The following is an 18,532-nucleotide window of genomic DNA, read 5'->3' as shown; positions in this document are numbered from 1 at the left end:
AACAAAAAAGCTGAGATCCCTTATCAAATCCTCTAAAGCCAGCTATGAAGGCAGAATTATGGCAGACACCAAAAACATCTACAAAGCCTTCTATAGCTATATCAAAAACCTTAAAGGCAATACCCAGATTTGCTCTGAGTTATTGCACAATGGCAACTCCTATTCTGAGCCAACAGATATAGCCAACATACTGGCCAACAGTTTCCGTGCCAACTTTACCCCCCCCAAGGGCTGTATCACAATACCAGAAGAAAGCCTGGTACCCCCCATTTCTGTGGCATAGGAAAAAGCTGCATTGTCCAAAGCCAAGAATCGTGTCCATGGGACCTGATAATATCCCTGGCTGCATCCTACATGAGCTACAAAATTAACTGGCACCACATCTGTGTGCCCCGTTCAATCATAGCCTTACCTCAGGCTATGTCCCTAATGAATGGGCCAAAGCTACAGTCATACCACTCCATAAAGGGGGAGCAACTACAGACCCTTGGAACTATTGCTCCATTAGCCTGATGAGTCTGGTATGAAAAGCTATGGAGCGCATCATCATGGATGTGCTTAATAAAGATATAGGCATTCTCCAAACTCTTGATCCCACACAGTTTGGCTTTGTCCAGGGGAGATCCTGCCTACTGAACCTGGTTGACTTCTCCAAGGCATTCACCAAGGCTGTGGATGAGGGTAAGCCAGTGCATACAGCCTACCTCAACCTGGCCAAGGCCTTTGATACCATTCCCCACTCTGGTATCATTGATAAACTCACTAAAAGTAGGCATTGATCCTTACATCACCAAGTGGATTGCAAACTGGCTACCACAGACAGGACCCACAAAGTGAAAGTTACAGATTCCAAGTCAGACTGTCGATCAGTCATGAGTGGAGTCCCACAGGGGCCCGCTCCTGTCTGGCATATACTTCTCAGAAATTCAGGCCAACACAAAAGAACTCTGGCTGATCAGGTTCGCTGATGACTGCAAGCTACAAGTCATTATCAGCTCCCCAAGTGATGTAGACATCCTACAAAAGCATCTTTATGAGACCAATGACTGGTGTTGAAACCATGGCCTGGAGCTTAACGACAAAAAATGCGTTATCATCCCCCTTACCACATTGATGGGAGCCCACTGAACACTGAAGGGGCCATAAGAGATTTGGGCACCCAGGTCAACAGCCATCTCACCTTCGACCACCACATTGCCACTGTGGTCAGAAAGTCCTTCTATGTGGCACATCTTATAACCAAAGGTTTCGCATCCAGGAAGAAAGAGGTCATCATCCCTCTCTACTCATCCCACATTAGACCAGTCATGAAATATAATGCCCTGTTTGGCATGTACCTGACCAGACACCTACAACAGCTGGAGAGGCCACACAAATACCTCACAAAAAGGATGCTAGGCCTTAAACACATGTTCTACATGGACAGACTCAAGAAACTGTAGCTGCTCTCAGCCTGTTATCATCTACCCTGAGGTGATCTCTGCCTGACTTACAAAGCCATGTCTGACCCAGCCCTACTTGAAATGCTACACCTAAAGAAATCCCAATCCCCCCACACCACACACTCCAGAGTTCACAATCTCATTACCACAATTAACAGAACATGCTGTAGGAACAGGTTCATCTCCCAAAGACTGCCCATACTCTGGAATAAGCTTCCCATTCATGTCAAGCAGAGATCACAGATGCACAGGTGAGAACTGCCCTCTTCAAAGCTAAAAACACAGCATCAATGGGACCAGACAGTGTCCCGGGCTGCGTCTTACATGAGCTCCAAGAAGAACTAAACCCTCATATAAAGTCACTGTTCAATCTCAGCCTTACTACAGGATATGTTCTCAAGGAATGGTGTACAGCAAAAGTGGTCCCACTCCACAAAGGTGGTGCCACAACAGACCCCGGAAACTATCGCCCTATAAGCCTGACTAGCCTGGTCTGCAAAGCTATGGAACGTATCATCATGGAAATCATAAACAAAGACATTGGGAACCTCCAGACACTGGATCCTACCCAATTTGGCTTTGTTAAGGGCAGATCTTGCCTCTTGTACCTGGTCGACTTCTTTGAAACAGTAACCAAAGCCATAGATGAATGGAAGGTAGTCCACACAGCCTACCTGGACCTCGCAAAGGCCTTTGACATAATACCCCACTCGGGCATCATAAATAAGCTCACCAGCTTAAATATCAACCCCTATGTCACAAGATGGGTTGCAAACTGGCTCAGGGACAGAACCCACATGGTCAGAATAGCAGGTGCCATGTCAGACTCTAAACTAGTTACAAGTGGTGTCCCACAAGGCTCAGTCCTGGGACCTCTCTTGTTCGGTATATATTTCTCCGAGGTACAGGCTAACACGGGTGGACTATAGCTGACCAAGTTCGCAGATGACTGCAAACTGGGTGCTATAATCGACTCTCTGACTGACACAAGAATCCTCCAAAAGGGTCTCACAGAGACGGATAAGTGGTGTCAGAGCCATGGCCTAAAGCTAAATGCCAAAAAGTGCATAGTCATCCCTTTGGAAAAAACAAAGTGCCCACAAATTGCCACATAGGTGGTAATCCATTAAGTACGGAAGAAGTAATTAGGGACTTGGGGACCCAAGTAGATAGCAATCTCTCCTTTGACAATCATGTTGCCAAAGTGGTTAGAAAGACCTTCTATATAGCCCACCTTATCATGAAAGGGTTCACATCTAGATCAAGAAAGGTCATTGTGCCCCTCTACTCATCACTTATCAGGCCCATAATTGAGTACAATGCCCCATTTGGGATGTACCTTACCCGACACCTTCAGCAACTGGAAAGACCCCAAAAGTATCTCACCAAGAGGATCAAGGGGCTCAAACAGATGCCCTATGCAGTTCGGCTAAATAAACTCCAGCTCTACTCAGTTGCGTACCGCCTACTCAGAGGCGATCTGTGTCTGACATATAAAGCTATGTCCAACCCAGAATTAATGGACATGCTTCACCTCAGGAAATCTAAATCCCTTAGAGCTACACGCTCTAGGGACCTGAACCTCAGCACAGAAATAAATAGGACATGCTGGAGGGACAGATTCATATCCCAGAGGCTCCCCTCATTCTGGAACAAAATTCCAATCCATGTCAGGCAGAGCCCCTCACTGACCCTCTTCAAGAGAAATCTTGACGAATGGATGGGAGATCGTAAGTTTACCCCGGGATCTCTTCTGTGTCGCTGCTTGACAGAGGTACAGTAAACAAACCTTAAAAGGGCTACCTTCTGTGACCTACTATACAAAGGCACAGTCAACTAATCTAAAAGGGTGGTGAAAGCCAAACATACACTAGCTAAGCTTATAAATGCCCTAGGGCAGATAGCCTAGTATCAACCTATGAACCTATGAACCTCGCTGACCCCTTCAACGGAAATCTTGACAAGTGGATGGGTAACAGAAAGTTCACTCCAGGAATCATTCAAGTTGCCCTACTGAATATGGACACTGTGAGCTAACATCGGGTGGCACGGTGCCTGGGCAATTCTTTTTTGGGCTAGGCTTGTAAAGGCTCCAGGGCCATTAGCCTAGTACCCACTTATAAACCTATGAACCTATGAAGTAGGTCATCTCCACTTATATAAATTAAGATATTTACATCCTGAGGTAAGAAATCCATAGTCTACAGAAAGTGTGTTTCCACACAAATCCTGTATGGGAGGTCCATCCAGCAATATTCTGGGATAGACTCTCAAATTATTCTTGCAAATGTTTTTGTTTATTGCTTAATATCCTTACTGAATGAGCACTGAAGACATTAGGAGTGGGTTTCTGTGGCCTATCAGTCTTAATAAATAACAAAATGTATTTAAACCATGGGCAGAGTTGCTTGTAAGTCTGAATCTGTAAGTCTCCATTCAATATCCTCAAAGTAGCATTACACCATTGTTACACTTTCTGCTTATTAAGAACTGTGATCCCATTGAGCCACCATATCTATATCTTCTCCCTGGAGCTTGTATCACAACTGTACATAAGGAATCTGATTATGCAACAACAGATTCTCCATACTTACACACTTTCTTCAATGGGTAATGCAAAGCAATAAAAAGATGAGCACTGAACCAGCCAAACACAGATAAGTAAATACTTTACAACACAGGTATGATGCAGAGCAAATTAGACTCCAGAAATATCAGTTCATAACTCAAGCTCTAAATTCCCTGTCTGCAAACACATAGGTTCATAGGTGTGGCTAGGCTAACGGCCCTGGAGCCTATATAAACCTAGCCCAAGAAGATTCCCTGGCATCATGCTGCCCAAGGTTATTTCCCATCAACATTCTCAAAATGTCAAAGCTAAATATTTCAATAACATTCTTCAGAACTGACACAAAAGCAGCCAAGAGATTCTCACCAGGAACATAAAGTGCAGAGAAGCAGAATATAATAAACCAGTCACATTTTTAAAAACAGATGGTAGACTGAAGTCCATAACAAAATTCCTTAAAATGATATGATGCTACTGAAAAGATACAGCAGTATTCCTCAGTTCCTCATAAGGAATAATAACATTTCTCAGAGCTGGCACTCCTAAAAGAAAGTGCTCAGTTATAATCCATAACAAAATTCTAGGAAGGGAATTATGTTTCTGAAAATTGACAACAGCTTTACAGAATGCATCAGAGGAGATTTATAGTTTTCTTAAAAATCAGCAGTGTTCTTCAAATGGAAGTGTCACTTTTTATAATATTATACACAACAGTACTCTCCAAAAAACTATAAAGTTCTTTCAGATTAATTGATAAGTAGTCAAAGGGTAAAGCAGCAAAACTCTTAGTTCAGTCAGTAAAATAGCTACAATATGAACAAAAAAAAAACATATGCAGCCATCTGCTGATTCATTATTAATAAACCTAAAAATTTATTTGTTGAGATAATTTACAGCTTATGTGAAAACTAAGCATAAGTTGCTGGAGCAAAAATTATAGAACAGAAAGGGATTTCAAAATGAACGTCACCATGGAAAGGGGGATGTTTTCCTGTCAAGCATTATCTGTAAACATTCTTCAGTCTTTCTCTGTGGAAATGTGTGGATGAGATATATTAAAAAAAACACCACTCCCACAGCACAATTAGAACGATTTCTCAAGTTTTAGTCAGGAAACTTCTTTGAGTGTGTATATATATATATATATATATATATATATATATATATATATATATATATATATATATATATATATAGATATAAACAATAGCATTTATAAAAGGAGGCATGTTATGTTGTTACTTAAGTTCTGTTATTTTAATGTGTTATATCTTTTATGAGATAAAGTGCAGCTTTAAGTGCCTGTTTCTTTTTAAGGCAATAAATCAATGAAAATGGTTAATAAACTAATTACTGATTACAAGTTTTCATCCAGTAGAAATATATTTTATTATATTACATGGACCGTATTTATACTGCAGCTCCAATCCATAAATATAAGAGAAAAGTTGAAAACAAGTCACTAGAAAATCACAGCACTTAATATTTGATAAAAGAATTCAAATATGCTGACAGGCAGGCGTAAAGCATTTAATGGTTCAGTGTCATTTCAGAAATTAATACTTTAAAAATAATCTCTAGGGTTCACATGATAAAATTTTAATTCCACATAAAATAAAAATTAAAAAGGTAAGTGCATAAGCAATTTGTATATTGCTTCATCAGACCTCTCCATAGATAAGGAACAACAGCCTTAATTCATCATTACATGCACGGTCAGAAAACCAGTTAAATTCATTATATTATTAAGCAATTACATAGTTAAATAATTAATTAAACAACTTCCTCTAAAGCAATTACATAAATATACAAAAATATATACTTTTAAAATCCATATTTAAAAATCCTGCTACATTTTAGAATAATAATACTAATAACTGACACCATTGCAGACTTGAAACTATTTTCAAGGAATGCCTCTCTAAAGTTATTATATGCTAATACAGATGTTGTTAATGTTGGCCCAATTTTTAAGAAGCCTAGTTCTTTTACTCCTACTATCCCTCCCCTACTTGAGGACTTGGTAAATTATGTGAAAATTACATTAATGCTGTATTTGAACACGGACAATATGGTAGAGTGTTTCATAATATTACTAAGGCTGAAAGGGATGCATTTCATTCACTTGAGTCGGACAACTGTATAATTATTAGATCCACTTCTAAGGGGGGACAAACTGTTATAATGGACAGGAATTATTACAATGAGACTATGGACATGATGTTGAATGATGTTTATACATATATATGTATTGACTATACTGATTTTGTGAAGCTGGTTTATAGAATTGTAGCAGTGCTTGATGACTGTTGGTTAAGTGAGTGGATTACTCCTGATCAGTATAATTTTTTGAAGGTCGATCAATGCCTTATACCCATCATTCAAGGACTACCTAAAATCCACAAGGATGTATACAGGCTGCCTTTCTGCCCCATTGTTGCTGGCTGGAAGTAGTGTACTGAATCTTTTTCCACAAGGATGTATACAGGTTCTGCCCCATTGTTGCTGACTGGAAGTAGTGTACTGAATCTTTTTCCACAAGGATGTATACAGGCTGCCTTTCTGCCCCATTGTTGCTGGCTGGAAGTAGTGTACTGAATCTTTTTCCACAAGGATGTATACAGGCTGCCTTTCTGCCCCATTGTTGCTGGCTGGAAGTAGTGTACTGAATCTTTTCCACAAGGATGTATACAGTCTGCCCCATTGTTGCTGGCTGGAAGTAGTGTACTGAATCTTTTCCACAAGGATGTATACAGGCTGCCTTTCTGCCCCATTGTTGCTGGCTGGAAGTAGTGTACTGAATCTTTTTCCACAAGGATGTATACAGGCTGCCTTTCTGCCCCATTGTTGCTGGCTGGAAGTAGTGTACTGAATCAGGATGTATACAGGCCGCCTTTGCCCCCCCTGTTGCTGGCTGGAAGTAGTGTACTGAATCTTTTTCCACAAGGATGTATACAGGCTGCCTTTCTGCCCCATTGTTGCTGGCTGGAAGTAGTGTACTGAATCTTTTTCCACAAGGATGTATACAGACTGCCTTTCTGCCCCATTGTTGCTGGCTGGAAGTAGTGTACTGAATCTTTTTCCACAAGGATGTATACAGGCTGCCTTTCTGCCCCATTGTTGCTGGCTGGAAGTAGTGTACTGAATCTTTTTCAGTGTTTGTGGAGAAGTACATGTGCCCTATTTTAGATAAGAATACTAAGATCTTAAGAGATACTCCGCATTTTCTACATGATTTGTTCAGGTGTACCAGGCAATTTTCTTTAGGTATGCCTTATATCCTTGATACCATAGATGTTCAGTCCCTGTTCACTAAGATACCCAACTTATATGGTATTCAGGCTGTTAAGTCTTATTTAACTGTGTTTAGTAAGTATGGATGTGGTTTTACTGATTTGTTATGTTTATTCATGGAGATCCTACTTACAAACAATGTTTTTGTGTCTACTGAATGTTATTATTTCCAGAATGATGGCTTGGCTATGGGCACATCATGTGCCAATAGCTATACCAGCATGGTTATGGCATACTGGGAGGATAGATATATTATGAAATGTGAACAGTTTGTTCATAATCTTTTGTCATATCAACATTTTGTCACTGATTTATTTTTTGTATGGAAGGGTAGTGAGAGTGAATTACAAAGCTTCCATGAATATCTAGATGGAACGACAACTTTTTAAATTTTACAATGGCGTATTCTTTCAATAATATTCATTTTCTTGAGGTTGCTTTAACTAGATCAAGCAATGGTAAATTAACCACAGGTACCTATAAGAAGTCATGTTATAGGAATACCTGTCTTCATAGATGTAGTATGCACCATCGGCAGGTTTTTCATAATGTAATGAAGGGGCAGGGGATGCAAGGCTCTCAGTTAAATGGGTGTGATCAGAAATTTAAAAGAGAGATTAATGACCTGAAACTTAGATTTAAAGAGAGGGGTTATAAGGATTCTGAAATAGAAGCTACTATGGAGCAGGTTTTACCCTTATATGCTAGTAGAGCGAAACCATATTTTTTGCTCGAAGGCATTACATTTAATAGAGGAGAAAAAGATGTATCTACCACTAATATTGTTGATATTGTTGGTATTATTAAAAGACACTGGCCTATTTTATTAACTGGTCTATTAAGGGAATCATAGGTGATGCACCAAAGTTTAGGTTTAAGAATAAGAAAAATATTATAAGGATGGTATGTCATCTGAGAGATATCGCTAATACTCCTAGCCCTATACCTGTGGGTACTTGACCTTGATCATGTAACTATTGTGCATATATTGATTGTGTAATGGAGTTTGTGCACCCTGATACCTGTAAGTTTGTTAAGGTCAGGGTGTCAGCTGACTGCAGCACATGCCATGTGGTCTGTCTTGCATCTTGCCAGTTATGTAAATCGTTTTACATCAGAAAACCTGACAGACCACTGAACGATGATATAAGAGAACATTTATATAATATCGGGATATGATCTCTCAATAATGCACTGTCAAAACACGTTATAGACAATGATAGAAGCATGTTTTAAGTTCATGGTGCTAGAGGTCATTTGGAAAGTGTATGGAAAGATGATATCAGAAATAACACGAAAATAGCTGAGGCTAGGTGGATCAACAATTTACAAGCACATAGAGGTAAGGGACTGTACAGTAAAATACCCTTCAAACTGTTTTTGAAAGCAAGGAGATTAAGTTATTAATAGTAATATTTCGGAATGTAGTAACATTTTTAAATATGGATTTTAATATATTTTTTGTATATTTATTTAATTGCTTTAGAGCAAGTTGTTTCATTAATTATTTAACTATGTAATTATTTGATAATATGATTAATTTGATTGGTCTTCTGACCATGCCTGTAATGATAAATTGAAGTTGTTCCTTATATTTTAGAATGGTCTAATGAAGTAATATACAAACTGTGAAAGCGTTTACCGTTTTAATTTTTATTTTATATGGAATTAAAGTTTTATCTCGTGAACCCTGGAGTTTGTCTTGATTCTACCCTTATATTTCTTCACTGTATTTTTGTTTTTGAGTGAACCATTTATCTTTGGACCCATTTTCATTTTAACTTTAAAAACAATGCATGCTATGTGTTTAAAACTTTTTTCTTCTACAGTTTTTATGCAAATATATACTTATACTACCACAGATGTCTGAATGTCATAAAGTCTTACTTGTGCAGTGGTGTTTGCATGTTTCCATCTAAGATATTGACTATATCTTTATCACCTTTGTATGATGTTATCATGAGCTTCACAGCTTCAATTGCTCCTTGTACTGCAGCAAAATGCACTGCTGTGGAATTATCAGCCTGCAAATTTGAAACAAAATAAATATTTGTTATTTAAAAGTAATTATGGAAGATTAACATACTACAACATACTTTATTTCTAGTGAAAGTGATCACAAAGTGTAAAACTTGGAATGACATTCAAGATGCATATGTCTGGAAACTTTTATCACAGCATTATATAGATAGTAAAAGACTGAATGCACTGTCATAAAAATTGCAATAATCTCCTAAATGATAAACATGCAAAAAGGAAACCATGACCTTTGAAAATATGATGAAGCCTTATAATTCAAAAAATAATCATATAGTGTCCAAAAGAAAGTCACTTCATGAAATGAAACAAATTAAAGAGCCATATATAATTTTTCCAAGCTGCAGATTTATTGGGCCCTTTCAGCGAGGATAACTAGAAGAGTTCTTGCCCATAGGTTAGTGAAACAAATCTCACAGGTAGTCTTAGAAACAATGGACAAATAAGAATCAATACCCTGCCAATCGTAGCAATGTATTTTGTTGAAATGCTGAGATAAGTTAAAATTCAGTTATCTGGTAAGCATTATCTTGGCATAAGGCATCCTGCCAAAATATATTATTAATACGTCTTGTAGTAAATTAAAAGAAACAGTTTATGATTACTATTAAAAACAGAATTTGATTTTAAAAAGTTCATTAAGTAGAAATGGTTTAATAACAATTATACTACAAAAAAAAAAAGACCCTGAACAAAGTAGTTAGGATTATGCAGCTATAACACCACTGCAAAAGGAATTCAAAACCTGATAGCTATAAGAATGATTGAGAGCAGCAAAGCTAGAACATTATATCATGACCCCTTGTTGTTGTACCTGTCTATTATAAAAAGCCAACATACTTCCTCCACATGTTACTACACATTTGAATCAGCTCACCACTGGATATGGGTCATTCTATCTGCTCCTCAGTATACTATCCATGGTGTGTCAAATGCTAAGCTGAGTGATTCCCTGGTGTGACTAATTATTGTGTGTTTCCTAATTTTCAGGGAAGAAAGTCTGTGGAGTATCAGGCCTTGGATCATCATTTTGCCATGAACTGGAGCAACTCAGTTACAAAGCCGGCTATGTTTGTACCTTAAGCCGTATACAAAGAACATTCTTCTCGAGTGTGGAGCACTGAGGATTATTATGCAGGTTTTCTCCTATGTACAGAATTTATGAGATTCACCATTTTGCCATTTAGAAGCAATTACCACCCAGTTCTGTACTGCAACCAGAGACTCTTGACACTGATAAAACAGTGAGGAGAGATTTTTCTGCCCCACTGCAGATGAGGTGCTATTGATCAATCAAGCTCAGTTCCTTTGCCAAGGTTGGCATGAGTACTTTTAGGCTGCTAATTCCTCTGAGGTAGCCAGAGGCATATGCAGACCCCTAGTCTCCATACCAGATGGCCAATTTCCACATATTGACTTGGGTATGCCACGAATCAAACATTTCCTGCACACATTAGTATTTCACCATCCATGTACACAGAATAAGTACAAGGACCACAACCACAATGGATGAATTGTTAAATTATAAATAAGTGTACAGTAACAAAATTATGCATTTATTGATTGATTGATTGACTCATTGATTGCTTTTGTTGACTAGAAAAGTCTGACTGGGTGAAAAGACTCTTTTTAGCAGAGGTCCAGTGAGAAATTTTGTTATAAGATTTTAAAGAAGAGCAAGCTACAAATATAACATGCAGATGAGATTAATATAGTTTAAACAGCTTAATAGAGGGAAACAGCATACCAGCAACTGCAGGAGCTATCTTTGCATTATACATTATCTCAAAATATGAGACATTGTATATATATTTATTTCATATTTGCTGTGAAAAACAGAGCACATTTTCTACTGAGTCCCTGACATCTTTATTTATATTTTACATACATAAATGTTAACTATATTTATATTTGCATTCAGATTTCCTTTCAGACAAAGATTTCCTTTCAGACAGAGTACATCTCATTGTGTTTTGACTAAGTATAGGCAGAGTGCTTGTTTCAGTTAAGAAGCATAATATGGATTGGGGCTACTTAACTGAGGCAGTCTCAATTTTCATGCAATAATAAAGAAAATACAAATAACAGCAAATGTTACAAAAGGCAAAAAGGTGTACTTGGAGCAAAATAAAATTAGAAAGCTAGAAAGAGTATAGTGAGAACTGATAGAGGAGACATTGTAGTGTGGATAGAGATTAATTTCCCGATATGAGGAGAAGGGATATATTTAGGGTGGGGATAGAAAGGAATTGCTTGAGCAAGCTACCCTGGAAATAGGCATATAGCTCTGTGCTATTACTGAGCTGCCTCCTGTGTCTATGGTACAGGGTTTGATTCCTTTGATTAGAGAATGATTATTACCTTTGATAAAAGCTTACTTCCCCAAACACTCAGTTTACTGGCTACCTCAGGTGACTCCACTGATAACTTATCCCAGGAATGCACTTAACAAAAAAACAGAATGGCAACACCAGTATGATACTGGAGTCTATATAAACTGTGCAGCATACACACTCATTTCCCGTCAATACCCCCTCCTACTAGTACTTTTCTTATGTAAACATATCACTTTATTTGCAACAAAGCATTAATAAGTATATGCATCAGTAACATAGACCTTCAGTTAGTTTTAGTCTTTCTTAAGTGACAGCTTTAGCTCACTGACATTGACAACCCACATTATTATGTTAGGCATGTATTAATAGCTTTTGGCTATCTATCTTGTGATGTAATAAATGTCCATTCTCTTACACCTTGTCTGCTATAATGCTGCCCATTTTCAATATATTTAGTCCCTTGAATGAAGATCTGACGTGTTGCTGAAAACACTACTTCTGTTTTGGAAACATATTACCATGCATCTCTATTGAAAGTATAGCTGGAGCTTTTCAAAATTTAACACTGGCAGTTTACACTAGACCTGCTAATTGGAAATTTGTTCTTTGTCTATAAGCCCTTCTAAAGTGGGGCCGCAAACATGATCCAAATACTTGTGTCACAATGGAGTGGGTTCTTCACCGAAAACCTTGACACAAATTCTCAAGACAGAGTGCAAGATATCTCCAAAATCTATGCACTGTGTCATTGACATCTATGGAACTGTTAAAACACAATGCATTTTGTGTTTTTTCATAGAAATATGTGCATGTTTTTATGACAGCAAGTGTAGTTAATCATTGATTGGTTACAAACGAGTGGAGCTCACCTGAGTAACTCTCTGACTACTTGATAAATTAAACTATGTAATAGTTAGTATCTTTCTGTCCTAGAATTATAGTCCATTGAGGTAGTCTAACATATTTGTATAGCCTTCCACACTGCTTCACCAGGTGGTTAAGTGTTTTTTAACAGTGGGGACATTATTTGTATTAATCTCCATCAGTTAATACTTTAGAATAGCTTACTGTAATTGTTAAAAAATCCACTGGTCCTTTTGCCCTAATTTGTATCTCAGCAGCAGTAACACAAAGGAGGTCAGGACTGTCCATTGATCAATATTTTCTTATTCCTTTTCATTCTCAATCCTGGCAGCTGGTCAGTGACTCTAATATTTCAGCTTGGAGATGCCCTATGCAGGTATGTCCCTGCCCCTCAGATACATTGCCCCATTTGCATTTTAATACTCTGTTTAGAGGTTCCTGTGTTTTGCCTAATATATACCATCTCTTCATATCAGACAGCAAACCCTTCCTATACCATATGTATGCAGCTACAGAGTATTTACCTAAAAACCTTCCATCTATCAGATACCATAGCAGCTGTGATCATTTGGTAATTTTCCCCTTAAGTGTTTGTTGTAACAGCTGTTACTTCTTTGAAAGCAACACAGCATCATAAGCGTCACTTTATTCTATGCAAACTCCAAATTTAATCTGTAAATCTTTTTCACAAGTTTATGTTTGGAGTTGGTTGGTATATCTCTCATGGCATACATAATTAGAAAGGTTTAAGCATTAATTGTGTGAATTCTCTCTATTAGTGATAGGCCCAGTTTACTCCATGAATGCACCCACAGAAAAGGCTTTTCTCAAAGTGGTGTTGTTTGTTTCGAGCATGTGAAGAAAGTTTCATTGTAATTTAACTCCCAAGTATTCGGGTATCATTGTACACCACCTAAAATCTGTTTCCTGCCCTATGTCTGGAAATAATAATTCTGCCCAGTTTATTACAAACATTATTTTCTTTTAAATATTTACCAGCAGCCCTAAAATGGGGGCAAAATATGATAGTGGTTTCTGTTATCCTGGTATGTCTGTGGCAGACATTCTTGTCGAGAGGAAACAGCTCTCTACAAAAAAAAAACATGCATGTATCTTCTCTGTGTGTACATACTCACCAAAAGCCACTGGCCACTTTCTAACCAGTGTGGTTTAATGGTTCAAAAGTTGACAGGAAAAGAGCCTGAAAGAGAGAGTGTCTGCTATTTCCCTTGCTTAGCTGGAACAGCTCCAAAATTATCTCATTTTTAATGATGGAGGCAGCCATATTACCTTATAATGCCTTAACCACTGCTGTTAAAATGTTCTTAGAATTCCTATTTACTCCATTACTTTTCAGAGGCGAACGCAACAGATGGAATCAGGATTTTTTTTTTTTATTTTCTTTACTTTTCAGAGGAGAATAAGCAAACAGAATCAGTTGTTTTCTAAAGTCCACAAAATAGCTACTACTAAATCTATAAACTGGCTACATTAAGGCTAACTGCTCTTTGATTGTAGATACTTTACCTTCTTAAGATAAAGCTTGCTTGGAATAGTAGACTCAGGCTACAGACAATGGATTTATATCACATGGAAATTATTCATCTATTAGTTTCAGTGTCTGTTTTTACCAAAGATATTGGTTGCTATAGTTGTCCACCATCTGGTCTTCCCATCATTTAGCTATCAGCATCACTACTAAGACTGTGGAAGCGGGATTCGCATCTATGTACTCCGGACACCCTGAAATGCCTCCTTAAAGACTGAGGAGCAGTTCTTCCTTTAACAGATGGTACAGCTTGGCAGGGATTTCATCACATCCTGATGATCTTTACTTCATGGCTTACCTAACTGCCTCTCACCTTCAGTAGGGAGATCAGATGTTTTTAGGGTTCTAGCTTAATTTACATCCAGAGCTAGCAGGTAATTTTTTGTAGGAAGGACTGAACTTTCTGCGTTCATCCCTTACTTGTAAGAATTGTTCTTTTTATTTAAGGACCCAACATAATATTCAAAAGCACTATTCATTTCTTTAGGGTGTGTAACATCTAGCAGTTAGGGCAAAGGGTTAAGGCTCAGCTATTAACAAGCTATCTCATGTAGCCATTGCTACAGGATTTGACTCATGCTACATCTGTCAGCCCACTGTGTGACTTTGAGCAAGTTCGTTAACCAGAGAGTGCCCCTTGGTTGTCCCTAAATCAAGGATGCCTGAGTCCAGTGAACTTACCTGCTTAAGCTGTTTAATACGCACCCTGGGATTCTGTCAGAGCTCATTGATGCCATGTTTCCAGCTTTAGATAGCACAGTGACAACCTGTTATTTTGTGATAACACGGAAAAATAATGGTAGGGTGTGTGCGTATGTGTGTGTGTGTGTGTGTGTGTGTGTGTGTGTGTGTGTGTGTGTGTGTGTGTGTTTGTGTGTGTGCGCGCATGTCTTTGCATGTATTGTATGTCTGTATATGTGTGTGTGTTCTAAGTGAATCAAAAATGCTTACTTATAAGCAGCTTTATAGTTTTATTGGTTCATGGGTATATAATAGACTAATAACCACCAGGACATTTATAAGCCTAGCTGTGCAATACATCCCAAATGTGTCCCTATGTAACATTGGCTTTTATTAGGAAGTGGTATGTTAGGAAGTTTCTAAAGATTATGTGTGTGGGGGGGTTATGTTACTTTGAACATATTTACTGTCTGTGTCTGGCTATCAGACATATGGATGCCAAATACTTGGCGTGAATTTCCGATTCCCCATCAGTTGGTCAAGGTTATTCTTAAATAGCGTCAGGGATGGACTCTACTTAACATAGATGAGGAGCCTGTTTCAGAGTATGGGGATCCTCTGAAACACACATACGTCTCACCAACATGTCTTATTTATGTTCCAAGTAAAATTCTAGTGGTTCTGATGCTGTGGATTTTGCAAGTGTGGAAAAGATCCATCAGAACTTGATCCAAAGATGCATTTTATGGCAGGCATAGATCGCCTCTTAGTAGCATGTAGGAGAACAACTATAGAGATAGGGCTTTATAGGTTCATAGGTTCATAGTTATATACTAGGCTTACAACCACCAGAATAGCTGTGCAATCCAACCCAATTGTGTCCCCATGTATTATGGGCATTTACTAGGAGGGGGTATGTTAGTTAGAAAGCTTCTAGAGGTTATGTGGGGTGGGCTATGTTGGTTTGGGGATTACTGTCTGCCTCTGTCTATCAGAGACTTGGGGAATATACATGGGGTGAGCTTCTGATTTCCCAACCATTGGTCAAGTTAGGCTAACTAAAATCTGTAAAAACTTACTCTTATATAGGAACCACTACAGAGTATGAACTTGGATAGTAAACATTTTTACTGTATGAACCTGTTTTCACCTGTATATACCTATATGTGTGTTTCTGTCTCTTTCTTTTTATTATAAGTTACTGTAAAAGTTACTATGCTGCTATATAACAATTGTATTCTAGACTGTAAAATAGTACTGTACCTGAAGTTGCTATTATTCTGTTTATGTGGAGCTTATCTCCCAGGGCCTCTACTGAAAATGGACATATATCCAGTTGGACTAGCCCGGTCAATAAATATAAAATAAAATAAATAAAAATAAAATAAATAAATAGGGTTAGGGATGTACTCTGCTTCACATAGATGGGGAGCCGGTTCCAGAGTATGGGGATCCTTTGAAACACATATCTGTATCACCAATATGTCTTATTTATGTCACAAGCAAAATTTAAATCTTTGGAACTAGTGGTTCTGATATTGTTCATTTTGCAAATATGGAAAAGATCCATCAGAGCTGGATCTGAGGATGTCTTGTATGTCAGGCATAGATCACCTCTCGACAGAGTATAGAGATAGGGTTTTATGCCAATCTCTGTAGGACAATGTGTTTATACCCTGGATTCTCCTGGTAAGGAATCTTTATGGGCATTCCAATTGTCACATATATATGGTCAGGTACATGCCGAAGGGCATTATACTCAATGATGGGTCTGATAAGGGCAGAATAAAGTGGTAATATGACTGCTACTATGACTTCATTTAACCTGGATGCCATGCCCTAACTTATAAGGTGGGTGATATAAAATGATTTTCTTAATACTTTTGCCATATGTTGGTCAAAGCCAGATTACTGTCTACATATTTTTCCAGATCCATGACTATCAGGTGAACGCTTTCATCCTCAAGAAAAAGGAAGCCAATCTGGTGGTCCCCTGCCATAAACAAAACTCTACAACAGAAGGAGGAAACTGATGCGGAATAAGGCAAAGGCCCAAGACTGGAAAAACTCCCTTATCAGCTTCAACAAAAGGTAGAGATCCCTCATCAAATTCTCTAAAGCTAGCAATGAAAACAGAATTGCAGCAGATAGGAAAGACAACCACAAGGCCTTATATAGTTATGTAAAGAATCTCCATGGCAATACCCAGATTTGCTCTGAATTACTGCACGATGGTACCTCTTATACCAAGCCACAGATATTGCCAATATACTGGCCGACAGATTCAGTACTAACTTTACCCCTCCCCAAAAAGGACCAATCACAACACCAGTAGATTGCCAAGCACCCAGTATTACTGCCACACAGGTTAAAACAGCACTGTCCAAGGCCAAGAATACAGATTCTACGGGACCTGACAATATCCCTGGCTGTGTTCTACATGAACTACAGAGTGAACTGGCACCTCACCTGTGTGCCCTGTTCAATCACAGCCTTACCTCAGGCTTTGTCCCTACTGAATGGTGCAATGCTACAGTCATCCCTCTCCACAAAGTGACTACAGACCCTGGGAATTATTGCCCAATTAGCCGGAATGCATCATCATGGACCTAATAAACATGGATATAGGATCCTTCACAGTTTAGTTTTGTGAAGGGTAGATCATGCCTGCTCAACTTGGTTGACTTCTTTGAGTCCGTCACCAGAGCTGTGGATGAAGTTCAAGTTGGTTCATACAGCCTACCTTGATGTGGCCAAGCCTTTGATACCATTCCCCACTCAGGAATCATAAAAAAACTCACTAAGCTAGGCATCGACCCCTATATCACTAGGTGGGTTGCAAACTGGCTCACAGATAGAGCCCACAGTGTGAAAGTAGCTGACTCCAAGTCAGAATGCTGACCAGTCACATGTGGAGTCCCACAGGGTTTGGTCCTGGTCCTCTCCTGTTTGGTATCTACTTCTCTGAAGACCAGGCCAACAAGAAGGGACTCTGGCTGACAAAGTTCACAGACAATTGCAAGTTGGGAGCTATTATTTACTCCCCAAGTGATGCTGACATCCTACAGAAAGGCCTCAATGAAACTAATGACTGGTGTCAGAATCATGGCCTTAAGCTCAATGCCAAAAAAATGTGTAATCATCCTCTTGGGAAAAGCCCAGTTCCCTTGAATTACCACATTGATAGTAGTCCACTGAACACAAAAGGCATTATAAGAGATCTGGGAACACAGGTTGACAGCAACCTCTCTTTTGATCACCACATTGCCACTGTGGTTAGAAAGTCCTTCTATGTGACACATCTCATTACTAAAAGTTTTGCATCCAGGAAGAAAGAGATCATTGTCTTACTCTACTCTTCCCTCATTAGGCCAATCATCGAGTACAATGCCCTGTTTGGCATGTACCTCACTAGACACCTGCAACAACTGGAGAGGCTGCAAAAGTACCTCACAAAGGGGATCCTAAGCCTTAAACACTTGTCCTATATAGGTTCATAGGTTCATAGGTTTATACTAGGCTATCTGCCCTAGGGCATTTATAAGCCTAGCCAGAATGTGTTTGGCTTTCGCCACCCATTTTAAATTTATTTTGCTATGCCCTTTTTTGAGGTTAGTATACTGTGCCTCTGTCTAACAGTGACACAGAAGTGATACCTGGGGTAAACCTACGATCTCCCATCCACTCATCAAGATTCCTCTTGAATAGAGTTAATGAGGGACTCTGCCTAACCTGGACAGGGATTTTATTCCAGAGTGAA

The 18,532-nt window shown here is 38.7% G+C and overlaps 1 protein-coding gene across 1 annotated transcript in view; it reads right to left on the bottom strand.

Annotated features, from left to right (window-relative positions):
* LOC122797756 (transient receptor potential cation channel subfamily A member 1-like) overlaps positions 1-18,532 on the bottom strand; it is a 1,191,690-nt gene that overhangs the window by 818,930 nt on the left and 354,228 nt on the right. Inside the window, exon 8 of the mRNA XM_044066280.1 lies at positions 9,193-9,329. Coding sequence (XP_043922215.1) covers positions 9,193-9,329 — 137 coding nt within the window. The remainder of the gene's footprint in view (positions 1-9,192; positions 9,330-18,532) is intronic.

Source organism: Protopterus annectens, chromosome 3.part1 (genome assembly GCF_019279795.1).
Source record: "Protopterus annectens isolate FY-2018-M chromosome 3.part1, PAN1.0, whole genome shotgun sequence".
NCBI classification, from domain to species: domain Eukaryota; kingdom Metazoa; phylum Chordata; order Ceratodontiformes; family Protopteridae; genus Protopterus; species Protopterus annectens.
Note: the sequence above shows the minus strand (reverse complement) of the source record. Positions and strands in the feature narration are given on the sequence as shown.